The sequence below is a fragment of the Dermacentor albipictus genome, chromosome 7 (genome assembly GCF_038994185.2).
Source record: "Dermacentor albipictus isolate Rhodes 1998 colony chromosome 7, USDA_Dalb.pri_finalv2, whole genome shotgun sequence".
Lineage (NCBI taxonomy): Eukaryota > Metazoa > Arthropoda > Arachnida > Ixodida > Ixodidae > Dermacentor > Dermacentor albipictus.
Genome location: NC_091827.1, coordinates 21,226,620 through 21,253,901, shown reverse-complemented (window position 1 = coordinate 21,253,901; position 27,282 = coordinate 21,226,620). Strand labels below are relative to the sequence as shown.

Sequence of the window (27,282 nt, the reverse complement as noted above, 5' to 3'; positions counted from 1 at the left end):
GGTGCAGAAGTTTAGGCATGGAATTCTGACCTTTTTCTTCTGGATTCGAAAAAAAAAAAAATAAGGTTGCCGTTGTGTTGTAGTCTCAGCATGTCCCTCTCTTTCTTGCCTTTTCAACCACTATCCCGTTAAACAGGGGCCCCAAGCCAAGCCTGATTGAAGCGCCCAACAGTTCAGTGACGAAAGTCTCGAACCTTGGTCCGGGAGAGTATGTATACAAGCTGGAGGTTGTGGACGCCAACAATCTGACCAGCTCAGACAACGTTTCCATCGTCGTTACCCAGAGTAAGCCATTTTTTAGCTCTTGGTTTGGAAAAGTGGGAAGCAATAAACTTGCTTCCCACTTGCTTAAATTCTTGCTTAAAGTATTCTTGCTTAAATTAAAGAACAATTCATTTTATCCTGAACGAGAGCAGGATGCTATGGTTTTGGTGGCATTTACATTGCATGTCATTTTTTTATTCGTGAGCTGTCATTGTGGCCTTGCGTGTGTGTGTGTGTGTTTATATTGTCACTCATTTTTTATACAGTGAGCTATTTTATATTGATATAGTACTGTATAGGGAATGCCTGGCTTCTAGGCACTTTTGCATGAGGAGTGAGTTTGACTGACCAAGGCTGAGTGTTGAAGCTTAGTTCTATTCAGCCAATTTGCATCGCTGCTTAGTTTTTGGCTTGCTGTTGCTCGGGAAGCCATCATTCTGTGACCCTGGCTATGTATTTGTCTCGGCTGTGCCGTTCTTCCGCTTTTGCAACCAGCTTTTGCACGAGTGATGCTCGTGATAATTGCCTGCGCTCATTTGCAGACAAGAATGCTCCACCCAAGGCCGATGCTGGTGGTGACCGTACCGTTTTCCTTCCTGTGGATGTTGTCTCCCTTAATGGGTCACGGTCGGCGGATGACGTGGAGATCATTTCGTGGCGCTGGACACGAGAACCTTCGTCGTTGGCAGCAGGGGTGAGAACTTTGGATTCAGGCTGGCTTCAAACGTGCACGTTAACAGCTGGATGGAGGTCGAAAACATTGCTCCTGCATTGATTTGTTATTGCCCCTCATATCTACACCTGGCCTTTTCCTCAGTTAAAAGAATGGGCATTATAAAATGTAGGTTGTGACTCTCAAATCTTCTTGCATTTATCGTTTTGCAGTCTATGAAAATGAAATAACTGCTAGTAAATTTTCCAGCCTTTATTATTCTGTGTGCCTGTGAGTTCCCCACTGCTTTAGTGGCAACTGGAACTCTCTGCAATTACAGCAGAAAATCCTTTTTTAAACAGCAGTCTTCATATTTACACACAGTTATTATTGACGCAGCAGGTATAAAAGTACTCTCAACTAGTGCTGCCCTTGTGCTTGGAGAGCAGCGTTGCAGTATGGACAAAAGTAACCATCCTGACGGCAACCTACAGGCTGTTAACGAGTGTGAGGTGATGTCCGTTTAGCTTTTTTCTTTGTTAGCCCTGCATACTACTGTATTGTAACTGTAACCACTGCCTTTAAATTTCATTGTTCCGCCATTTTGGTTCTTGAAGAGTTTCTCTCAAAGCTTATTTATTCTGGTCTCTTATGTACAAATACTACATCATGAACTGTTTAAACACTGTCCATATCTCTGTTAGGGTCTAATAAGGGTGTGGCATATAGCTGTAGAGGCAATAGACATGGTACTGTTTTTCTAGGTTTGCTCATACATGACGTACTGCATGATCCATTCTTGAAGGATCCTCATAAACGCTTCCAGTTGCCCATTCTTTATCGGTGTGGCATTGTCATCCCGTCCAGTATTCAGGGTTGCGGGCGTTCGTGCACAGCTTTAAGAAGAGATTACGTGGATCAAGAAAGTGTGTTTAAAAAATGTCTTTTCACTTACCGAAGAAACCACCACACGTTTAGACACTTTGAATGATAGACTTTCTATTGTGCTATGAAATAGGAAGTCCTTAAAACCCAGTAGACAGCCTCTTCAAGAATTAAACTAACGTACATTAAACTTTGTTCGAATTTAGGTGTCCATTGTTTGGATTCAGTCACCAGACATGGCAGCATGTGTGGCTGATATACTCCACATGTTGTACTGCTTCTCTATAGTTGTTTCTCTGTTTTGAATGGTGTTAAACAAAATAAAGTATTTGTCAACTAGGTTGCTTTTCATGGGAGGGTGCTGTATGCTTAGTGCTTTGGCAGCAGTGCCAATTTGAAAGTCGGTGCTGCCTTTGAATTTAATTTCTCTTCATTCTCGAAACATTTGTCCCACAACACTAATCATAATCTGTTTGGCTTGCTCTTTCTTCATGCAATGTGGATCGCATTTCTGTCATTGACGCTAAACGGTACAAAAGTATCCACAAAGCACTTACCGTGGTAAAAAGAGATGTCTGCTACAATGATGGCAATTGTGTGACAAAACTGTGCCCTAAAAGATGTAAAACTTTATGGGTAGTGGTTTCGCCTTTCATACCGAGGATGTGTGCCGTCTTTTCGCTGCAGCACATTTTGGAGAACTCTAGCTTCTCGCCGATTCTGCGTCTGTCGGAGTTGATCCCTGGCCGGTATATGTTCACGCTGACCGTGTCCGATGCCCAAGGTGCAACAGGGCAAGACACCGCGTCCCTCATTGTGAAGCCGACGCCAAGCCTGGCGCAACAGGTGGAACTGCTCTTGGACGTCGACATCGAGACATTCACCCAAGAGCAGCTGGTTGGTATTTGCTAACATGTTGAGCTGCTCCTCGCTTGCTTCTTAAAGCATGCCAAATCTGTGTTTCTGTCATTCTTCTTCAGATTGGGCTCTTCGGTTCAGTGCGCTTTAAGAAGCAGCATTAATCAACCAGCCCCATTTATTGATTTGCCTCTTTGCTTAGTTTCATTGCTCTGTGCACCCACCGCTAGCTTCCAAATAACCAGAATCGTGTTTGGTCTTTTTCAATGATAACCCTGTGTCCCCCCATGGAAATACCATTGAAAATCCATATTTTCAGTCGCTGCTTCTATTGAGTACATATAGGGGGACTCAGTTTAGTGCTTTTTTTTTAAGCATGAAAATGTCACATACATTGGTCTAGAAAGGACAGTTTTTCATTAGGCCCATAAGCCCTGAAGCAATATGGCAGCAACATGCGTACGCTGGCAGCAACAGTTGTTGCCGTTGGTAGGCAAATGGTGAACATTGCCATGCATTGACTTAGTGCTTTTTGTCCATTGAAAAATCGTGAACTTGATCTTCCAGCTGCTGTTCCTGTGCTCTAGGGTTTACTACTAGTACCGATGAAAGGGTGTATGTTCCCTCTGCAAACGTGTTTGAAAGGACACTCCAAAAGTGCAGTGACATTTATGTGCCCCTAGATATGTTGGAAGGCACACATAGATAGGTAAATGGCATAAACAAATGTAGCTCCCAGAGCTAGTGAAATATGATGAATGTCATTTATAGGGGCAGAAACATAGTTTCTGCCAGCTATGCATGCTGGAAAGGATAATCAAGAAAATAACATGGCAGCACTCTGACTGTATTTGGCTCGTCTCTGTGTGAAGCGAGGTGATGCACTTGATGGATGAAGAAATCATTTCACTCTTACAGGACACGGTGTTGAAGCAGCTTGAATTGCTGTTGCACGACGGAGAGTCGCTGCGAGTACACCTGGTAGAGCTGAACTACCAACAAGACTCCCGAAGGTAGTATCTGCTTAAATGAAGCAAGTGCTCAAAAGGGTTATATGGCCATTATTCACAATGTTTTCCAAAGTCCTGTGAGAACTGTATTGAGTTAATTTCCATTGAAACAAGCCATCTTAGGGGTGATATGTAGAGCGAGTTTAACATTGCTGGATTAATTATGAACATTATTAATATCAGACAATGATGTTCTGTGTGTTACCCACTTAGCACACATGTCTCCTGTAGCTGTTGAAGCTCTTGAAGCTCTTGAAGCTCTTGAAGCTCTTGAAGCTCTTGTAGCTCCTGAAGTTCTTTTCAAGCTTGTAAACATTGAGGATCTCATGAAGCGTTTACCAGCCTTTCAGGAACATGTGCATGTTTGTGCACATGTGTGCATATGCGTGCTGGGCTTGCGCATGGACATGGCACAGGAAAGTAGATGCCAAGCTGTGTAGAAAGAAGTGTAAATTTAATGAAACACAACATAATCTAGTCCATCTCGTCTTACTACTATTCTTTATCTAGTCTGCTTTCTTTCTCTTTTTCATTTTCTTTTTTCTTTGGTACCTGTGTTTATATTTTTATGCAACTTTGAAATGGAATGAATTGGATAAGTTGCCTTTTGTTGCCCGTTATGTGCTGACTTCATTGATCCTTCAAGTGGACGTACACTTAGCACACTTTGATCCGATGTTCATGTTAAGAGACTTCAGAAGTGCATCTGAACCTTTTCCTTTTTCTGCAGCCAAATCTTTTCATTAGCCATCACCACATCACGAAATAGGCAGGCACTGGATTTGTACACAGCAGTTTAACAAAGAAAGGCAATTCCTGCATGATTTAATTTGCCCGTTGCACTTGTTTGTCAAGTTTGACTGTTCTACTGAACATCGCATTTCTTAGGGAGACAGGTATGATTAACTATTCTGCATGACAAGGGTTGGCAATGTGTTTTGTTCGAGGTTATAGGCTTAGAAGTAGTACTTGGCAGTTTTGTCTACAATAAATTAGACATATATTTAGTCTGAGGAGAGGCTGTATGTAAACAGCAGATTTGCTAATCCAAAGAAGCAGTGGCGCCATCTATACTCATATGGTGAAACTCCTTTTGCAGTTATGAGAAATACAGAGTGGCTTCCCCTCCTTGGTAGCACCACTATGGCTTTCGCTGAGGAAGTGTATTTGTTTAGCTTGGTGCCTGAATAGACAACGCATCTTTCCAATTCACTCAGGATAAAATGGGTAAGGGCCGAACCCAAACATGGAATAAACAAAATTGGCTCCCAAATGTTGCTTGTGTATGAAATTTGATTACAGATGAGCAAGTAGTTTAGTGGAGGTAGCCATTTATACCTGTCACCCCCATAGTGGCATGACACCTGCTATGATTGAGAGTGGCTTTGTTCACTCCCATGACCGATCACCTCAGGGTTCGAATCATCTTTGTGGCGGAGAAGGAAAATGCCAAGGGCTCTTGGGTGCTGTGTCGAGGTCCCCTCATGGTTGCTCGACTGAAGCAGAGGCTACGGACGCACAGTGCACTGCTTGACTGGGACGTCATCTCGGTGGACACAGTTGGTGAGAGCAAGTTTCAGCAATGTCACATTGCACCACATTTCACATGCGCCTCGGGTTTAAAAATTAGTCAAGCATTAATTGCAATTGATTCATTGTGCCGGTTTCTAAAAGCTAAGGTGCACATGGCTGCACTGTTACAAAAACAGGAATGCGTGGCAACATATTTTGTGAGAAGGAGAAAGAAATATGCAGCGGCACCAATGTTCCTTTCCTGAATGACCTCACTGCTGAGCAGAAGGCGAAACCGTTGAGTAAAAGAAAAAGTTGCAGTTTCACCTGAAAGGTGAAGCATCGATTGCGATAGCAAATTAGAGGACAGCTGTATGAATTAAGGATAATAATTTTATGAGCCGTATAAACTTGTAAATATAGGCATACTAACAAGCACGGTGTCACACACGCACAAGCAAACATGAACATATCTCGCTCAATGACCTCGCAGACTTGCTGTCAAAATGCTGGAGTGAGAAAGTATGGCAGCAGCAGCGAGCAAATTGACCTTCATGCTGTCTCTCGCATCAATGTGAACCAAGCCACGAAAACAAAGTGCACGGCTGACTCTGTCCCCATTGCAGATGGCTTTCAAGATAGAATTGCCCGCAGTAGAACCCCCCCCCCCCCCCCCCGGAGCTTTGTGCGTGACGGAAGACTGCATGATTCCTCCTTGCTTTCCTCCCTTGCATGTGCGAGATTTAGCCATGATCGCCAGCTCGCCCTCACACCCTTTCACTCGGACATACAGCATACGTTGCGCTGTAACGATTTGATCATCCTTGTACTTCATACGGAACCTAACGGTGATGTCGACGGCAATATTGTGCTTGGAGCGCCCATATAATTGCTATCTCAATATAAGAAATATTGCAGCCTTGCCACTGTACTCTCTGTCAAAAGGCCCGAATCCTCCTACATGGTTTATAATACTGCAAATCTAGGATTACCACTATGAAGGTATACTTTGTTGGCTTGAAAAGAAGAAAGCTTTAGGTCTTGTGTAGCTTCCAACCCAAGACAGTGTCTTTTCTTTGATGTTTAAGCCTGCACACAAATGACCTGGTGTTCTTTTTTGTGTGTGTGTGCGTGTGTGCGCACATTCACATACCACGTCATTTTGATGTCCATTTCTTTTCCCCTGATAATTCTGTGCAGTGTGCCAGAATGAGTGCTCTGGGCACGGTACATGTGACATGTACAGCAAGCGCTGTGTTTGCGAAGCTTTCTGGATGGAAGACTTTGTCCGTGCCAGCCTAGGGGACCGGGAGAGCAACTGTGGTGAGTACCACATAATTTACTCTGTGTTGCTTTTGAGTTGCACATTGTAGAGAACGTAGGTGGAGAATGTAATACTAATAGGGAGTTTTAGGTTGCCCGTAAACATATCGTCTTTTGCAGAATACGTGGGTTACAAGAAAATTAAATGGGAGCGGCAAGGTTGGTTGCACAGAAAGAACAGCACTTCAAGACGGGACACAAAAGAGGAACCACAAACACACTGCGCTAACAACTGCATGTTAATTATCTTTCTAGGCCTTATGTACAGTGCACTAAGGCAGTATATAGGCACTGTATATAAGGCCCAGCAAGATAATAACGCGCAGTCGTTAGCGTAGTGTGTGGGTGGTTCCTCCTTTGTGTCCCTTCTTGAAGCGCTGTTCTTTCTGTGATAATGAACTGACTAGCCCGTCAGTCAATCCTTGCAGTTTGTACAGAGTTTAACCAGAGAAGACTTGGAGCTATTATAGCAATAACCAGCTATATATTCTACATAGCTGCTGGTGTAAATTTTCGGCAGTCACGGGATCGTTCCAGCACAGCCTTTTTTACACTTTCTTTACAAGAACACTCGGGATAACACAAAAATGTGTCTAACATGTTGCGGTTGGACAAAGTGCCTCAAGGTGTCTATACCATCATTGTTGCTGTGGCTCACGTCTCCAATAACCCGGTATTGTGTGAAGGTTCTTGTGTTTACAGAACACATGACAAGATAGAACTTGCTAACAACAACATTAACTATAATAATAATAATAATACAAACAATTCCACTAATTTGTTCCCCTAGTAGAAAGCACACACTGTCGCATTTGAAAGCACCTGCTTTATACTATTAAAAAATTGCACAAATTGCTCTTTTCACACTTATCAGTGTGCAGCAACAAAAGTTCAGTGTTTATTATTGTGACATGCTAGCACATTGTTTTTGGCAAGTTCCGTAGAACATTTAATAGATTCGCCTGCATTATGTGGTGGCTCAGTACTGGTGGCATTCTACTGCTGAGATTGCTATAGTGGGGGGCAAGTGTTGCCACTATTGTGAGGTTCACAAGCATGTTTTGAAAGAAGTCAAATTCCTTTAAAATAATCCGTAGTCCCCTAATACCGTACATTATCTTCTATAGCCCAGCTGTAGGTTTGGGACTTGCGGGAATTACTTCACCAAAATTTATTACTAATCATGTGAATTTTCAAACTAGCAGCAGCAACAACATTTATGTATGTCCACTTTCTAAATGGGATCAGAAAAAGTTCAATCTCCACAAACACTTGTCACGAGCGTGCACTTTATTCCCGAATGCCGCAACTCTTCCGCCATGCTGTCCATTCGTGCACACAGCACCACACCAACTCTTACGCTGCCTGTGCCTTCCTTTTTGCCCCACCGCCACACTCGCACCACCCAGTCCCCTGCCTGGCAACTACAGTCAACCACGCGCACGGCCTCCGAGAATCACACCTTGCCTCCCCTCACTTAGAGCTCTTGGTTCGTTTATGCCACCACTCTCTCCTCGCACGACAGTCTGGCAAGCTTTAGCAAAAAACTGATTTCGAATTTACTCGGACATTGTGCACAACGTGTGCTTACCTTAATGAATATCGAGCCTGCATTTCGAAATTGGTTGCTAAGTAGTTGCCCCGCCTGTTCCTTTCCCCTTGCAGACTGGAGTGTCCTCTATGTCATCATCATTGCCTTCCTGCTGCTCAGCGTCCTGTCCACATCCCTGTGGGGCCTGGCCTGCTTCTGTTCAAGGTGAACACGCTCGAGCCAATCTCAGAGGCAGCGTTCAGAAATTGAGCAGTGTGACGTTTTTCAACCAGAGCCGCATGTCTCTTCAAGCAGAGTTTCACGAGACAGCAGCTATGTCAAGGCATCCTGGCGACTTGAAAACAGTCGGAGAAACTAGGCTGCTCGACAGCGTGCCATTTTGTAAACTGTCAAGTGCTATAGGACGAGTGACATGAATGATGCAAATAGGATGCAATGCAAGCGGGCTAGCATTTGTATTTGTTCACATAGCTTCACTGCGCAGAAAACGAAACATGTGAACAAACAAAGATTACAATGTGTCCTTAGAAAGTGGTTCACTATTCTTACTTCTCCTTTATTTTATCTCTTAATGAAGTGAAGGACAAAAGGAAAAAAAATGCCTTTGTCATATCAAGGAAAAAGGAAGATCTTTCAAAGAACTTGATTTGCAAAATTTTCTGCCAAGCAAATTGAATACAAAAATATGCAAAGCAGGTAGCACACAGATGAACTCTGGCTGTAGAGTCGGGGCCGACCTTTGGTGGGAAAAAGCAGATGCCTTACCATGCACCTCAGGTACTGCTCTGGTCATAATCGAATTTGGTAATGGCGCCATGTTGAGTCAATCAGAAAAGCCATAGCAACCATCCGGGGCTCTTTGATTGGTTGAAAATGCTACCATTACCGGGATTTGACAATATGCCAGAAGTTGAAAATGTCCAGAGTAGTACCCCTGGATGGAGAACAAACCAGGGTTGACACCACAGATCACCACCTATGTATGCCAGTAGCCACTTGACACTCCTATTTATTCGCTCTGTCAAAGGTCTTCCTTCGTTTTTGTTTTCCCACTCAGGCCTGCCTAGCTTACTCAGGCTCCCAACGCGCAGTACTGCTGCAGATGCTGCCATTGCAAATTCTGCCAGTCATCATTGTGTTTGCTGGACTGAATATAGGCTGTGGTAGCAGGTGCTTGGTTTTTCAGTGATGGTTTCTATGGTCTGCTGTTCTTGTTGCATTTTAAGCCTTTGACTGCCAAGTTTCTTTTTCCGACTTCTACTAAGCCCCTGCCAGCTTTTTTATGTGTTGGATCAGGGGACATTTCATGTTTCGTAGCAGGCGATTTTCCATCGCCGTTTTCTTCCATTTCAGTACTTGTGAACAGTTCATAAATTCTTTCATCTGTCGTAGTCTGGAGGGATGGACAAGCCATGCTGGTTGTGTCCACAACTGTCCTTTCGATACTCAGCCTCAGACATCCTTTTTTCTCTTGCTGACTCGGTGTATATATTGTGTTACATAGAGACTGGTTCTTTGTTGTTGGTTTCTTCCGATTCACTATTCATCAAGTATTCTCAAATCTCGTACCCCTGTCAAAGCGCAGATGAACCTATCACACTGGTTCGCCATGACTGTCCTGTCGTGACAAAACAACAGAGCACCGAGCCATTTGCTCCACCTGAAGTCAGAAATTTAACTTACAGGGTATCTGTGTGTTTATATAACCTCTCCATAGATGCCCAGGGAAAACACAGGAAGGCGGCAGATGGAAATTCAAGACGATGAGCAAAACGAGAACAATGTGAAAGCTTGAACAAGACAAGTCCAGTTTTTGAAAATGTTGACTCCTGCTTTCACTTTGTTCTTGTTTTGCTCATCCTCTCCATAGATGGCGTGACAAGTGTGCAATGTTATTTTTTGCACAAGTTGCTTGCAGGGAGGCAGGGAGCGCGCTGAAAACACAGAATGAGTATACTTGGGCATGGCAGTTTTTACTTGGCATGAAGTTTTTACTTCATCGGGAATGGGATGTCACGGCTCATTTTTGCACATGGCCTGAACCTTGACATTGATGTCAGCTGTCTCTTGAATATGGCTGAAGCCTCATTGTTTTTCATTTCTTTTTGTGGTGGTAAGTTTTGTAGCGACTGCTACAAAATTTAAAAAAAAATTAAAATTTTAATTGCAGTGCTTATCAAATGATATATTAGTTTGGGGAGAACCCTAATTAGACAAAACCAAGACAGATGCAATAAAAGCTCGTGTATGTAGGTTTAGGTGCATATTAAAGAACCCCAGGTGGTGAAAATTAATTCAGAGTCCCCCACTAAGGCATGCCTCATTATCAGATCGTGGTTCTGGCACGTAGAACTCCAGAATTTAACTTTTTTTTTTTTCATTTGCACTGTGAGGTATAATCATTGAACATGATAGAACAAATAAGCAAGCAAAACAAAAGAGAGAGAGAGAGACTGCAGAAAGGGTCACTGAACAGTAAACATGTTGGTACCCAACAGGATGCAATTCCGGCGGCCAAGAATCAAGAGGAATTACACACTGCTAAAGGATTCCCGTGACATTGAGAAGGACAGTCTGGACCTCTTACCCAAAGGTAGGCTGGCGCTCGTACAGCTATTAAAGCTGAAGTTTTCACAATTTCATTTTGTGCTGCATGTTTGGGGTATAGTTTCTGGGCAATATGGTTTGCGAAATAGACTGTCAGTAGATAAATGTGCTAGGTTGTGGGGGAGAAGAGTAACTGGGGATTTTTTTTTTTGTAACCAAATTTTTGCAAATTTTCAGCAAATTTGTGCATGTAGTGCAAATTGCATTGCTGCAAAAGTTTCATAACCTAAAGGATGCTCCTGAGTTAGCAGTAATGTCTGGATTGATAAGAGAATTTTTGGCTCTGGAATCTTAGCTTATGTTGTATGTACTATTTGGCCGAGTGGAAGTTATTTTTAACTTTAATGTGCATTTATTTGCTTTGCAGTGTCTGTAATGTTGGCGGTTTCTAGTTGAAGTTTTACCATCGCATGTCTAAAGTCTTGCATCTATGTATAAAAAAATGAAATAAATCACAATTAAAGTGAAATATTGATAATTTACAGATACTTAAATTGTAATTGACTTTATTTGTATGTTTTATGCCAACCTATGGGCACAGTAGCTGCTAAATACAGACACATTGATGCATTCGTGTATTTAAATACGAAGGTTGCTCCGAAATCTCCCACTCATGGTAGTGAGTACCTTTCCAGGCCATTTTCATTATACGTATTGCACCTTGCAATTTTCAAATGTGCACAGTTCATTACAGTTTCTGTGATGATCACCGTAAGGCTGCAGGGTGTATGCGAGCCTCTGCCTCTATGTCTTCTTGTTTGTTTGTTCGTTTTCTTTTTTGATAACAGCATATGAACAGGGCCTTTTTCACCATTAAAACTGTTTGTGATGTTTTGCACTGATGCAGGCAAGACATTGACAACGAGCTTGATGGCTTCGGATTCGGATTCGGACACGCTTTTCGAGACGCGCCCCCGACCATCAGTGGCTGTGAAGCCGCTGACTGGCAACCACCGCACAGGGATGTCCAATGGAGGCCTGAAAAACAGGGTTCATACCTGAGGGCAACATCTGACCACTACTGGGGTCTCCCCATCCGACTTTCCGAGGTGCATGCTAGTGTGGCTCAATGGCTGCCCGCGTGGGAAGTCGGCCTCTCTCGAAACAGTAGAGCGAAGAACGGGGCTAGTTTGTACAAAATACGACCAGTTGTGTTGAGTAGAATGTAAAAAACGCTATGACGAATGTTTGTATGTGAACGATTCAACCAAGAGGTGCCACAAAAGCATGCTCCTTTGGTTCGTGCATAGTCATGTGTGTTTTGTATTACATTGTATTTTGTTCAGTTTGGCTATTATGGTAGCAGGCCCTCTTGAATATTCAACACGTGACAACATAGGCGTTGGTGGAAGGAGGCAATTGCACAGCCATTCACCTGCAACTGGCACTTCGCTTTCATGACACCGTTGGGGAAAAATCGGACACTAGTGGCTCATTATATCGAAGTAGTAGTGAAGCAAAAACATTGGCACATTCGACACTTGTTAGAAGAGTAGACACGATTTAGAGCAAATAAATTGTCTGTTGGGCTCATGCCAAAACGAAAGGAAACGTTAGAATTCAAAAAAAGTCAATTGTGCAGGAACCATCGATGATGATTGTCAATGTAAGTGGTTTTACTGAATGCTTCAAGAAAGCTATTCGTTTTATGAAAGGAATGGTGCTATGGATGGCATATTTTTGTTGCAGTGAGGATATTTAGGCAGCGTCTGTTATTTTGTTCCGTAATTCTACAAAGAACAGAAACAGCACATCTCTAGCCGTAGTATAGGTGGACAGCATGTGTGTGTCAAGGAGCTGTAGTAGTTGATGTTCAGCAATGAACGCGCCCTGCAACTCAGTCATGCAAATCCATGCGCCATACGTGTTCTTGCCTTTGTAGAAGTGGTGAAAGTCCAACTTCCACTGACCAAAAGAACAGGCGAAGGAGCCAAAGAAAGTTATTCACTTTAAAAAATATTTAGTCCTTATATATAAGCACATAACATTTTGTCTCCTCTTTCCCTACTTGTCTGAGTTGTGCTAATATGTAAGGTGGAATTCATGCGCACCTGTGGGTTGTAAATGCCTTGTTTTCAGGGCTGGGCAGTTTGGAAGATACCTGTATCTTGGGTACTATCTTAGTTATCTTGTACCTGTATCTGTATCATGGTATGTCTGGGAAGACGTGCATCAGTATCTGTATTTCCAGTACATGCAAGAATGTATTGTGTGTCTTAAGGTACAAGATACTGGCTATCACAACATTGTTGTGCAAAACTAAACGTTGGCTGAACTCAGCTTCTCAAGCTGATACTGCTGCTGTTAAGCCAGCTGAATAAAACTAAAGGCAGCGACATTTTGCCAGAGCCCTCCTGGAGGGCAGGCGATGAGGTATGTGCGTACCTATTGTTAAAGCAGAATCACGTGGTGGCGCTCGCGCCACCTCGACAAACATCAGTAAGTTTACGGACGAAGTAAAATTCCACAGCAGTATTTGTGCCATCGTGCAGAGGCTTCTTTTTGACGTTCTCGTAATTAGATGGCTACCCGCTAGCTGGCTGGCAAGCAGAGCAGCGACTACCATCAATTGCAAAAGTGACAAGCAAAAACCGAGCTGCTGAGCACAAGGCCGCGGGATCAAATCCCGACCACGGTGGCCGCATTTCGATAGAGTCGAGATGTGAAAACACCCGTGTACTTAGATTTAGGTGCACATTAAAAAACCCCAGGTAGTCAAAATTTCTGGAGTCCTCCACTACGACGTGCCTGATAATCAGAAAGTGGTTTTGGCACGTAAAACCCCATAATTTAATTTTTTTTAACACGCAAGAACCGCTCACATCACAGCATATAAAAAGCTTTCATGTTGTTGAGCAGCTAAGGCAACCCTAATAAATTGTTTCGCAAAGAAAATATTATACCTTGAGTAAAAAAGACAAAATTGTTTATATACTAACAGACATTTCATTAAAATAAAACTAGGTCTGTCTTAGTTAAAGAATTTCTAAGGCAAACATTTTCGTTCATACTCGTTTGCTGCTGCATTAAGTAGATCTGTAATAAGGAATTTGCAAATGTATCAGAGTATCTTTAGATACAAATGGGAAGTATCGTATTGGGTACAATAATCGCCAGTAGTATCTTATATCTGTATCTCAAATAATTGTTGCCCAAGTTTCTTGTATTGTATCATGATACAAGTGCAAAGTATCTTTGCCCAGCCCTGCATGTTTTCGCCTGCTTGTGAAATCACAGCACAGAGGCTTGGAATATAAAGCGCACAAACAGAAATAGGGTTTGCTGAAACGCAGATAAACTCAAACTTTCTTCTTTGATGCCACTGTACTGTATATAAAGGACCCCATACTAGGTTTGGTCATTGCAAATAGACAAATGCCATGCGCAGATGACATGCTGGCGATCATGTCTTCAAAGTAGCAGACTGTTGCTCAGCACGAAAACATCTGGAATTTCAGGCAAACGCCTCCACGCCCTTCCTTGTGCGGGAGCTTTGCTTCCTTTTGAAGAATCAAGGCTGCATGCATAGTCAAGGTCAATGCATTCGCAGCAGGAAAAATGAACTTTGAAGTGTTTTTTAGTACTTGCACCTGTTCTCTTTTTCTCGAGAGTGAAAGTAGTTGCGAGTGAATAGCTGTGCTTATTTATTATGATAGTAATTAATATTTTCTTTTGCTTTTTGAACTTTGCACTATCACAGCTCTTGGTGATAGCACTAGTTTGTGCTGCCTCACCTCTGTCACTATACATTCGATGTGCTCACATGTATTGTGTAACACCGACGTGCGAAAATGTGGTCACAGATAAAATGCTCTTTTTCATGCTTAAATTACCCACATTATACTTGGCAAATTTATGTGCAGCACATAACTACCTATTGAGTCAAACGTCATCATAACGAAGTCTTAGCTGACGTAAAAATGCCTTTGTTATATTTGACGTTCATTATAAGCATATGTTCATTACACGCTGGCATCGGCTAGAAACATTTCAGGTTTATTTCATGACGCCAGATAATTTGTTATATGCATGGACCCAGTCAGGCCTTCTTAGACTTTTTGTTGGTGCTCCAAACATCTGGTGGATGTTGAACAAAGCTCAATTGAAAATTGAATTGAATATTCGTGTTTACTATATTGAGGTTTGGCTTTGCCATGATTTCTTTGAATGCTGTTTTCATTCCTTTCATTGCCTTACGACAGAGCACAGAATCCATATGAAACCTTCTCTAGGCTGTGTTTGCATGCTTGGTTGCATTGAACCATTTAAGCCTTGCCTATGGGCTTGAGTTCTACAGCAGCCCTAGCAGAATTTCATCCCACAATGCCCGGCCGTGCACTGAATTCGTTGTAAGCTGCTGCTTTAGCTAAACTCTTGGCTGAAAGGTTGTGTGCAGTGTGCCAGGGACGGGTGCACCTCAGAAGCTAGTCCAATTAGCCAGCAGTGTGGCACGCAGAGCCCACTTGCAACTGCAAAACTTGTGTGATAAAGTACCACCTCAGATCATGCCAGTTGTTCCTGTGCGTAGAATGGCGTGACTAGTTCGTAGCCACGTATCTGTGTAACTGAGCGCGAGTTGTGAAAGATTTAGTATAGCGGTGCCGTTTTAAAAATTTTGATCTTTCTGCTAGCCTTGGCACAGTGGGAGAACGCACCTGCATAAAAAGAAGTCTTTTTTTTGTGTGTGTGTGTGTATGTGTGCTGAAAGTTTTTAAGATGGTGAATTATGTATGTAGCCATGTCGTTTGATACATGTTGTGTACAGCATCTGCTTGGTGTGAGCTGTCAAGCTTGTTTTGTTTTTTGCATATGTTTTGCTCTTCTAGCCAGATTTCATAAGAATTTTTTTCACATGTGCATGCATATGATCAATGATTGAGACACTAGTTCTCTGTGAGTTGCACGCTGTGTCTATAGAAATGATGCGTGGTTTGTGAAAATTTGCTGTATTTCCGGGCTAGATGTTCAATGTGTCTCAATGTCCTCTCCTTTCTTTTTTGCCTTTTTCTTTTACAATGGCAATGCACTGCAACATTTGGTTGAGACCCTTTCGTAGCACAGCAAGCTGCTTGCCATTCTTTGTTTTTTAGGTGACAGTTTTGCAAGATGTTAGTCACTGCCTGCATCCTTACTACAGACAACTCATTTAGGGAACAACTTTTTGGGCAAGGCAATATTGTTTGGATGTGCTTGAATAATACCGTGCTCAAACAATGCCTGGTCAGTGTACTATTAGAGCTGTAGGTGTTTCATTGCTGTGAGTATTCAGCAGCATTTATATATTTGGTGCATTCTAAATGCTCACACGTTTCTTGCCTGTGCCGAGTTCTGTGCAGTGTAGCATTGTTAATGTGGATGTGCCTTTAATAGGAACGACCTTCAGTTTGCAGCACTTGTTTAGAAGATCGACTTGCTTGGCATCTCTGAGCACATTATTTCCCAATAATTCAGGACTCTATGACGGCTCTCAGGTTTGCTACCCATGTCTTAAAGTAAGATATTCCAGCTAATGCCGTCATGTCACAATGCAGATATATCTTTAATGAACACACTGGCTGGAACAAAGGTCTTGAACAAAGTAACAAGCTATGGCTGATTTTGTATTCACCTTGGCAGCGGCGAGCCTGCGGCCCTCAAGAAACTTGCGGTCCCATATCCTATCAGTCTATTATGTCAAAAATTTTTTTTAAATAACTGTTTTCAAGTTAGCTCAGTGTAGAAGATGCCCTTTATACATTTTCGAACAAGAGAAACTCTTATGTCACAAATGCAGATATCCATAAATTTTCGTGTATTGTGCTGCAAATTTGATTTGTATATCTGCGATTATCTGCAGATAAAAACGTCAAAAATCTACGGTGATTCTGCTTTGCCACGTAACTGTGGCTCCCCACTGTCTGTCTTGCCTGCTCCCTATCTGTGGTGAAAAATCGGAAGCTTGCCAGGGCCTGTGCTTGTAAACTGCAATGTTCCTGAAACTGTGGTAGCAAATGGATACCATAGTATGGATTGTTGCTTTTGTAGTAACTCTTGTGATAAAATTTTAAGGAGTTAAACACCCTATTGTAACACATAGGCAGAGAAATGCTCTAATGCAAGTGACTTGCATTAATTTTAAAGTTCCCGTGCCTCTCTTTATAGAGACATTGGCAAAAGGTAGAATGGCTGGAATGGGCAGTGTCCCATACTGTTAGGGCTTTTTTACTGGTCTCCTCGGTCATCCGAGCCATTCTCAATGAACACGTACACTCACTTCTCCATGCCTTGAGTGACACGTAATTGCATACCAAATCTGAATGTCTGGACATTGTTTTTAATAAGAAAACACTTTGAAATATAATTTTTCTTCTTTCCCTTTCTTTTCTGATTCTCCAGTCAGTAAAGTTACAGCTGTGATGCTGGTGTTTCTGAATTTTTATAGTATTTCCCTTGCCTCCTGTGTAACACTGCCTTAATGAAATTTAAATAAGTTGTTGTTAGAAATGCTAAAGGGCAATTGCCATTCGTGCGGTGCCTATAGTCTGGTCGCAGTGCGTTCAATGCTGACTTGGCAGGCCATTTTACTCAATATGGGTGTCTGTCTGAGCTGTGCATTTTAATTTGAATCTGCCTTTTGTTGCTGTTACGCTGCTGTGTTCTGGCTGTTTTAGACATTTGGGCTTCGTAACCATTGCTAACTGGGGAAGCATTTCTGTAAGAAGCAGCCTTCATTCCTTAAGGGAAGCATTTAAACCACAATAAGCAGTAAGCTGAGGCGACAGTTTTACAAAGATTTGTAATGCTTGTGTGATGAATGCAAATTATCATGCAAGTGCATTTTTATATAATTCAGCTGCACCTTTTATGCAAGTGCTTTGTTAATATTAAAGTGGTTAACAGTGACCTCTTGAACTTTTATATCAAAATAAGGATGATTAGTCTGAAACAAGTTGATGTTCTATTTCAGCTTTAACAGCTCCTGTGTCCATCCTATACTTATTAAGTTTTGTCGGTCCACAAGCTGTTGGCAGGACAGATTACGGATCAAATATCAGGCATGACGTTTCACAAGCAAGTTTATCTATTGAGCAAATCAGCGTCTGACCTACCAAGGTCACACATAGACATTGTATTAAAAAGTGTTCATAGTACAGTGTCATTATCGTGGTTATTTCACCGGTTTACTTTTATTAAGGTAAATAAATATGCAGTATAAGTTTATTGATTTCATTAGTAGTCCTTCCGTATTGTGAATTTTATTGAACTGCTTGCTTCGAGACTCAGTGTACTGTGATTTGTTTATTCGTGCCTACTGTGCGAACAAACCTTGTTGTAAGATTTGGAATGCTTTACCAGAAATGCAACAAAGACTTGGGAAGCTGAACAACCAAAGTGTCAAAAGTGGTGCACTTTACAGTAATCGTGACCACATGCTTGATTTGCACTGTGTGTGGTTTTCAGCATAATCGACGTTGACATATACACTTCTTGTTGACATAAGTTCTTGTTAAAGACATTTGGCAGCATGTAATTGCAGTGTCTTTATTTCGTATGTGGTGCCATAGTTGTGCGATATCGTAGCGTTGTGATATCTGTCAAAGTTGTGTGCTCTCTTTTTTTCTAGTGAGAGGTTGCATGTGCGCATGAGTGAAGAAAATATGTGTGTGTGCGTGAGAAACTCTAGTCGCAGGGGCTTTTGTACTTGGGAGGGGAAAAAAGAGAAATAAATGGAGTGTCTCATGAAACTGTGTCGTTAGCTGACTTGCATGGTACGGTAGTCATTAATGGACTAGCTTGCATACACATTACTTGTGCCACTTTCGACTGGTTGTTTCTGAGCGCTCCTGCAAAGCATCAAATGTCTTAAGCAGTGTAACTAAGCTTTATCATGGGCATAAGCACGCTCTCGTAGTGTTAACAAATTCGAACTAATGCTGCTAAAGTCATCTGTCGCCGTAATAACAGCTTTATCGTCATCATATCGGAGCGCTTTGAATGCACTCTCAAAAGACGAGCCCAATATGTGCCTGTAGTGGCATATTGTACTGTAGCTAGTACAAGCGCATCTATGGCCCATATATGAGAGGCCGTATGCACGTCGTCTAGGCTGAAACCGATACTGTGCGACTTGGCACAAAGAGCGGAAACTCGTGCTCTCGCTTTCCATCTTTGTCAGCCCAAGACAAAGGGATACGCGAGTCAAGCACCTCAGGTAACACAGCAGGCACAGTGTAGTAGTGTCTACAGGAAAAGTGGCGTACTAAGACAACCGACGCCTTGGCACCCGTGACTTTTTCAAGGGCGAGAAATGAGCTCATCACCGTAGCGGTGCCCCTGCTGTTAGAAGCTAAGAAACGCGGCTTATTAGCGAGAACTGTCCCGCCAGATGAGGTATTCCTTTTTCTTTTTTTCGTTCCCGCATTCACCGCTGCGGCCGTAGGCTAGCTTATTTAAGGCGGCTATCGTCGCTGTTGTGACGTTATTTGAGCATTTCAGACGCATTTTTGCCGTCAGTTTGACGTCCTGCGCGAACGAACGGACAAGCTGTGCTGCAGGAACGGCGCGGCGCGGCCTCGACGGTGTCGCCCCTAGCGGCAAGCGAGCAAAAAGTCGCGAACGGTCCGCGCCGGCGTTGTCGTCTGCGCGCGCCAGCAGCTACCGCTCGCTCGGCGAGGAGCAGCGCCGTCAAGATGGCTGCGACGTCGTCTCCGGCGGCGTCTCGGACTTCGAGGCCGTGTGGGCCGCCGCTGACAACTGGGATGCCGTGAGCCGGGGCGCCTGCGGTATTGGGGTGCCGCGCGCGCGATCCGGGACGCCGGGGGCCCCCGGTGTTCGCCCCTGATGCAAGCCAAAAAGCGTTACCTGTTCCTCTTACTGGCTGCTTGCGTTTCGGCCCTGGTGGTTCTCTGCTACCGACACCTCGTACTCAGCGCCCATGGACGACGCGAGACGTACGGAAGCGGTTCCCTGCGACCGTACGCGGACAGTGGCGACGTCGAGGACGTGTCGGTGTCGCGGCGACGCCTGCGCGAGGCTCTCCGCGGCGGTAGTGGGACCTCGACGGACTCCGCCACGGTGCCGCCGGACTCCCGTCGCTGCCGCATGCACTCGTGTTTTGACTTCTCTCGGTGTCGCGGCCGTGAGTTCAAGGTGTACGTCTATCCCTCGGAGTCGGACGCACCGCCCGCGTCGGCGGTCTACCAGCGAATCCTGAGGGTGATCCGCCAGTCTAGCTACGCGACCACGGACGCCTCGGAAGCATGTGTGTTTGTGCCAGCTGTGGATACGCTGGATCGCGACCCGCTCAGTCCCGACTACGCGCGGACGGCCCGGCTGACCGACTCTCCGCTGTGGAACGGCGGTCAGAACCACCTGATCTTCAACCTCTTCTCGGGCACCTGGCCCGACTACAGCGAAGAGCTCGGGCTCGACATCGGGCTCGCGATGCTCGCCAAGAGCAGCATCCCGGAGTCGGCATTCCGGCCGGGCTTTGACATCGCGCTGCCGCTGTTCCCGAGGGCTCACCCGGAGCGCGGGGGCAAGCCGGCCATCCAGGGCGCGGGTCCCGTTGACAAGGGCTACTTGCTGGTGTTCAAAGGCAAGCGCTACGTCTACGGCATAGGGTCGGACACGCGCAACGCGCTGCACCACCTGAACAACGGCAGAGACGTGCTCTTGCTCACCACCTGTCGACACGGGAAGCAGTGGATGGAGCGTCGCGACGAGCGTTGCGAGGCAGACAACCGCCTCTACGACAGGTGAGTTTGCGCGCTGCTGTTTTCTTTTCGCCTCTGTCTGGCGGCCGCGTTAACTCGACTCGCAGAAACGGATAGCTGCATGCGCTTCCGGCGAAACCCAGCACCATCGTATGTATACGTACACATAAACGATGCTCCACAGCAACTCTTGCAGCTTTCCGGCACGGCACAGTACATTCCGTGCTGGTATTCGGTGTCGCTAAGAATTAAGGCGTACGGAGTCTCCTTAATGTTGGAGTTTGTGTCGATGTGAGCCGTATTAGAGGTCAAGTTGACAGCGATCCCTGTGTGCGTACAGCGTCTCGACGCAATGATTTCTGGTCTCGTTGCTACAGATAGCCTCTGGATGCGAAACACCGGATGGGTGTGCTCCTCTCGCAGTGCCGTCTGCATCGTTCTGGGATTCATGACACGCGCGCTGTAGGTGACGCATGTGTTCGCCACATGTCCCGACGCAGCGCGACAGCCGCGTCGCTTTGAAACTATTTGCGGTTCTCGTTTTGTGGGGGAACCAACGCTTGCTCCAACGTCACGTGGGCCGTATTTTCGGCTGCGTCTTCGATGTAACCGAGAGTTGAAAACCTTGCGACTTTAGAAACGCAGCGCTCTGTTTTCTCGGAACGTTCGAGTGACATTCAGGGATCGTGTGAAACTCGACGGCGTCGCCTGCGATCGTAGGTGTTTTTACGACACACCCATCGACGACGATGATGATGACGATCAACGTAAAAGTGAATTGACACAAGTGAATTCGCCTTTGAAGTGTGGCGGTGGCGTTTTCCACCACGTTTCAAGCATGTGCTGTTTAGGATCATATGTAACTATCGTTTTTAATTTCAGGTGATCGATGTCTGCAATAAGTCCGTGACATTTTGAGACTATGTGCCGTCGTCTGCTCGTGTCAGCGACCCGACACGTTCAAGGCTAAAAAGCAGCGCTCAAGCGGAGCACTTGACCCCGCATCGTTTTGCGTGGCCCGCTAGCCTGACCGATAAACTGGATAAATTCTTTTTCGTACCCACGAAAGTCTTAGAAACGCTACCCATCGCTCGCCGCTGTCGTCAGAGCCGCTGGGACAGATATCGATGCACGTGGTGATAGGAGAACGTGTGGTAAATATACCAGATGTTTCTGCGAAAGTTTTGAAGTTATTTCTTTTTTTTAAATCACCTGTGCCAGATAGCGCGATTCTAGTTCTTTTGCTGGTCTACTCGAAGAGGCGGGAATTGCATGTAAGTGAAATCGGAATGCATAATCGACCAATCAACAACAACAACAAAAAATTACTACTTCTGTTCTTAACTAATTGCCCTATGAGCCGGCACGTATTGCAATTTACGAATTATAGCTGGTGAGCCTGCAAAGAATATCCACGTGAAAATAATTCTGTGGATGACGTTTTCGAGGTATGCGTCATTATATTTGCAGTAAAGATGCACTGTTGTTCCAATTACTTTTCTTTTTTTTACAGAACATCGTTTTATGCATTGAAGTTCGAATTTAGCTGGATCGCAAAAGTATTTCGTCGCATCAAAGTTCGAAAGTAGTGTCATCCTGAAGATTGCTTCCTATTGAATTCCGCCTTCCGGTCTCCCTGGTTACAATCTGGAAATTCCGATATGGGCCGTAAGGTAATTGGTCAAAAACTTAATAAGTGAATTTACGTTAATAAGTCGATTATGCGTTTCGATTTCCCATGCAAATGATGTCCGCCTGTTTGAGCAATACAGACCAAGGTTTAGAATTGTGCTATCTAGCTGCCACACGTGATCTTTTTTAAAATATCGCTTAGAAGTCCTCACCGAAACAACGAATATATATATATATATATATATATATATATATATATATATATATATATATATATATATATATATATATATATATATATATATATATATATATATAAAGCGAGAAAGAAGGGGGTTAATTGAGGGGCCCGATTTTTATTAGTCATATCATAAGCCAACAAACACTGACACCAAGGACAATATAGGGGAAATTACTTGTGCTTAATAAATGAAACAAAGAAACGATACATTAATGGAAATTAAAGTGGATGAAAAAACAACTTGCCGCCGGTTGGAACCGGCAAGTTGCTTTTTCATCCACTTTCATTTCCGTTCATGTATCGTTTCTTTTATTTCATTTATTAAGCACAAGTAATTTCCCCTATGTTGTCCTTGGTGCCAGTGTTTGTTGGCTTCTGATGATACGACTATATATATATATATATATATATATATATATATATATATATATATATATATATATATATATATATATATATATATATAGTCTCGTGGCGCCTGTTGCGGTTTCACAGTACAATTTTCAGTGTGACCCAACGGTTCTCGATTCCACTGCGGTGTCATTACAACTTGTGCAGCTGTGTGGCCTCCTGTCTGATTTGTGAGTGAAAACTGGCCTTTAATTCCGGCGCTGCATTGTTGCATCACGATAAGCATTAAAAAAAAATGTAATTGCGAGGCTCGGCGGAACAGTCTATTCCGACGATTCGGCAGCGTTCGGGAGGCCTCTCTTCCTGCGCAGCTGTTTCAGACTTCCAGCGAGGCACGGGGTTTTGAAAAAGAAATAAAGAAAATAAAAAAACAAGGGAGGTAAGCTGCGTCCACTCGACGCGCTCACATATATACGTGGTGTTGCGAGCCAGAGGATGGAAACTTCCAGAAATGGCCCCATCGTTTGTTTGAAATAAATTGCTAACGCAGGAACTTGCCATCTGCGTGCTTGTGTGCGGGGTCGTATGCCTGCGATTTGCCGAGTGTATACTTTTTTTTTTAAATTATTACGAGGCCCTGGACTCTGTTCACTAATCGTTTAGTGTGTGTTTGCACCATCAGGGCCGAGGATTACGAATGCGAAATAAAGCTTGCAGGCGTCAAAGTGCAAGGAAGCACAAACAATAAAGGTGAAAGTCGCTCGACAATATATATATATATATATATATATATATATATATATATATATATATATATATATATATATATATATATATATATATATAAAGCACACTGGCTTAGTGTTGTGTGGAATGATGCCAGCTTTGTAATGGTACAAAGCGGAAAGCGTGGCGAGTTGGCGGTTGGTCGCGAAATCTCGATCGCGCATGCGCACAATCAAGTGCGTGTATACGCGAGCGTGTACTCACCGGCGACCCTGTGCGGTGACTAAACTAAATCCCAACTGCCAACAACGCGGGTAATTAGACTGCAGCGGCAGCACTTTCTTGAGCTCTCACAGGTTCCTGAAAGTGTCAAAAAAAATCTACGTGCACTTTGCTGAGCTAAACTGCGATAGGCGACAGCCTATCTACGACTGCCTCTGTTGCTGTTGTCTGAACTGTTCTGCGAACTGACGCCGCCGTGGCCACGAGCATGGGATGCAAGCGCAGCCACACTGTAAAATAATTTCACTCATTCATTTATTGATACTGTCAGCCTTTCTCAGGCTATTACAGGAGTGGAAAATCTAATAAATTCACATTCTAAACAAGGTACATTTCACAACTACGATATCGACACAAAAGACAAAGGAAAAATCAAACAGTAGATAAGAAAACGCATGCAAGTGCTGAGGCACAACTATTACATTGATGTACTATGGTCCAGGTAAGATTTCAGGCATTCTAGGTGTAAATTCTCTATAACTCACACCCTCAGGGTTCCAGTTATATAAATCACGCTCTAAGGCTCTGAGTTACAAACACATTTACACCCTTTTTCACACTTAAGGGTGTAAATTACTTTAGTGTGCATACGGCTGCAAGGTTTGTCGCCGATCTGCGCGCACCCCCGCGCATGTCCGCGCTCTCCCACGCGCCCGCTCGCACAGCGCTAGTGACATGGCGCCTCCTCTCCTTGCTCCCCCCTCGCCGGTGATCACCGCTTCCCTGCGTCCACCACGGACTGTGCACGGACACTCGTGAGCCGCTAAAGGCTTACGTCTCAAAAAAGTGTGATCCAGCGGTAGCGCGACGGGAGGTTTTTCAACGGGAGTCGAACCCGCGCAACTTCGTGTTCGGTAGCGAGATGCGTCATATATATTTGCTCGCAGCGCATACCGCAGGCCTCGCTTGCAATGCGGCCCAAGCAGGTGGAGGCAAGGTACATATGTAGAAACAATAATAATAAAAAATTTGATTCTGGGGTTTTACGTGCCATAAGTACGATATGATTACGAGGCACTCATAAGCAGACTGCAGCAGAGTGCCTCGAGCGATCAGTTGCGCGAGAATTTTGAATGTATTCGCGCACTTCATTCGCCCTCGGAAAAACACTTTCATGTAGCACGTATTGAGCAACAGAAAGCTATAGCTGAAGTTTTTTCATGTTGATCTACAATTTTCTCATTGACACCTTTAATTGGATTGTAATATTCTAGAAGCTAATTAATTAATTCTATTTATGTAATTAAGCGGAATACAACGTATACTACCTTGGTTATGTCCAGGCACATGGCCCTTGCATATTTTTAAAAAAATCTTGGTGCGTGATAGTTGGGACACCCTTTGGGGTGACGTTCCACGTTGCTGTCGCATGCAACGAAGTCGGTATATACTTCATTGCAGTCTGTGAATTGCGTAGCGCGTATTCTGAGGCACTCAAAATACGCGCGCCTGAAGACCTCTCCATGTGCTTAGACTTTGCCGTGGGTCGACTGGTTGTTTAATTAGGGCTTTTCGTTTCTCCTTTTTCTGCTGCAACAGTGGAAAATTAAATTTCAGTCTGAGTTTTTTTTTTATTATTAGCGACTGTCCCCGTTTTTACGGAGCGGTCACTCGTTGCGTCAACCGGCCGTCTGTCGGTCGTCAGTATATGTCGCGGCGCAAGCACGCAGTCGCGCACAGAATGTCTGCACTATATATACGCTATATATGTGGACCTTCGCAGTTCTACGTGGAAGTTGGGGAACCCCGCGCAATGCAAGCTAAAAGCATCATCGCGTGTTAGAGGCCGCTGCATCATCGGATGTCTCAGTCGACAAGCCAACAATTGATAGACTGCGCTTCTCCGAGGACAGCGGTATATATGGTACATGCAGCACGTCGGCGATATATAGCGTGACATTTCACATTTCGGGCTGCGCTAGCGCGCTCCGAAGAAAGAAGGCCGTTGCTGTTTCATCGCTGTTTGCTGTTTCAAGCAGTTTCATCGCGTAATAGCGTAGTAGTGGCGCGCCTCATCGCGTAATAGCGTAGAAACGGCGGGCGCGCGTAGCCTTTCTTGCAGTGCGCCCCAGAGCCACGTGACCCGTATAGCGCGGGGTGAGTGTCACGCTAAGGTTTCGATTTCCCTTTAAACCCGACTCGCACAATGTCGGGACTCGGTGGATCCTTGAATATAGGAAAGGTGATTTTATATGGCTGGAATGAACCTATATGGAGTTGCGGTATATATATTGGCGTTTACCATGCTTGCATGCAACGTAATGCGTAGAGCAGATAACCGGCGGGTGGACCGTTAGAGTTACAGGATGGGGGCCAAGTGGGGAAGGGAAGCGCAGTCGAGGACGGCACCGTGGTGGCGGTGATGAAATGAGAAAATTTGCGGTCGGACGTTGGAATCATGCTGTAGCTTGTGATAAGGGTAATTGGAGATCGATGGGAGAGGTCTTCGTTCTGCAGTGCAACATTTATAGAAACGTTACACAAACGTTATATAAACGTTACTGCAGTGGACATAAAAAATGGGCTGATGATGGTTGGCGTTTACCAGTGCGCCGTGTTCCTCCTCGCACTACGTGCATGCGGCACTTGTTGGTAGAGATTTATCCCGAACCCTCCGCTTACTATACCGTGTGTCGCTGCTTACACTAGCCAAGCTGTGTAAAGAAAGAAAAAAATAATAAAGAAATCACGATGAAATATACGTTTGTAGGACTTGCGATGTTGGGTTGTCAGAGGTCCGACGAGACGAGCACCGTATGGGTACTCTGATGTGGGTTTTAAATTCGTATCTAGCACCAAGCTTTTCTTAAATCTTTTTTTCTTTTCTTTCTTTCAGCAGCTTGGCTAACATTAGCAGGTAAACCTTGTACGATGCCTCTCATAACTCGAGCATTGCTTCGACATTCTTAAACCACGCGAATCAATCAATCAATCAATCAATCAAATTTATTTTCCTGTGTAGAGAAACATTAACACATGTCTTACAGGTGAACCCCAGAACTCATTCAAAAGTTGTGAGAGCGGCTCATATAATTATTACATTAACAATAAAAGAGCAGCAAAAAGTAGGGAACATATTTATTATAGCAGAAAAGCGGCACAGAACGTCTGGTTATTTCAACTTCAATGCAGGAATGGAAAAAAATATGAAATATAATGGGTACTGAGATAGCCTTTAATAACATTCCATGAGAACGAAAAGACACTGTTCTAGTTCAGTTTCAAAGGAATGCACATATTCATTCATTTATTTATTGCTTAAGTTTTGAGGGGGATAAATTCCACAGTTTGGAAGCGCTATAAACGAATGAGTTAATCAAATCAGTTTCCTCTTGTATTCTTGAAGCAGTTGAAGTTTCCTCTTGTATTCTTGAAGCAGTCATGACTCACGAAGAGTCATGAGCGCGCTCGGTCGGTCATTGCACTGTCGTCGCACTGTCACCGTTTGTCGCTGTGTCCTCGCGAGTGGCCGGATGTTCCGGCGTATGTATATACGAAATGTCTCCCTCCTTCTTTCTCTATAGCAGGGAGGGACGATTTCTGCGTTCGCGCAATTACCGCGATGCAGGCTCGCACTGCCCACACCGTGCCGCGCGTGGGGCCCTGACCCGAAAATACGTGCGAGCTGCCATCGTCCGCTGCGAGAGTGTAGAGGACGTGGTCATCGCGCCAGGCGCCCTGCGGGACACGTG

General features: G+C 44.2%; 2 protein-coding genes across 4 annotated transcripts in view; both read left to right on the top strand.

The window, feature by feature from the left end:
• Window positions 1-14,605, top strand: part of LOC135897545 (dyslexia-associated protein KIAA0319-like protein) — a 35,425-nt gene extending 20,820 nt beyond the window's left edge. For all 3 annotated transcript variants that reach the window (XM_065426189.1, XM_065426192.1, XM_065426191.1), the window contains 9 exons: window positions 137-285; window positions 807-958; window positions 2,489-2,698; window positions 3,578-3,672; window positions 5,084-5,232; window positions 6,382-6,504; window positions 8,170-8,260; window positions 10,555-10,649; window positions 11,511-14,605. In XM_065426189.1, coding sequence (XP_065282261.1) covers window positions 137-285; window positions 807-958; window positions 2,489-2,698; window positions 3,578-3,672; window positions 5,084-5,232; window positions 6,382-6,504; window positions 8,170-8,260; window positions 10,555-10,649; window positions 11,511-11,665 — 1,219 coding nt within the window. In that variant the 3' untranslated portion in view covers window positions 11,666-14,605. The remainder of the gene's footprint in view (window positions 1-136; window positions 286-806; window positions 959-2,488; window positions 2,699-3,577; window positions 3,673-5,083; window positions 5,233-6,381; window positions 6,505-8,169; window positions 8,261-10,554; window positions 10,650-11,510) is intronic.
• A 4,629-nt stretch (window positions 14,606-19,234) lies between these two features.
• The window catches only part of ttv (exostosin glycosyltransferase 1 ttv), a 176,218-nt gene continuing 168,170 nt past the window's right edge, over window positions 19,235-27,282 (top strand). The window contains exon 1 of the mRNA XM_070521755.1: window positions 19,235-20,400. Coding sequence (XP_070377856.1) covers window positions 19,484-20,400 — 917 coding nt within the window. The 5' untranslated portion in view covers window positions 19,235-19,483. The remainder of the gene's footprint in view (window positions 20,401-27,282) is intronic.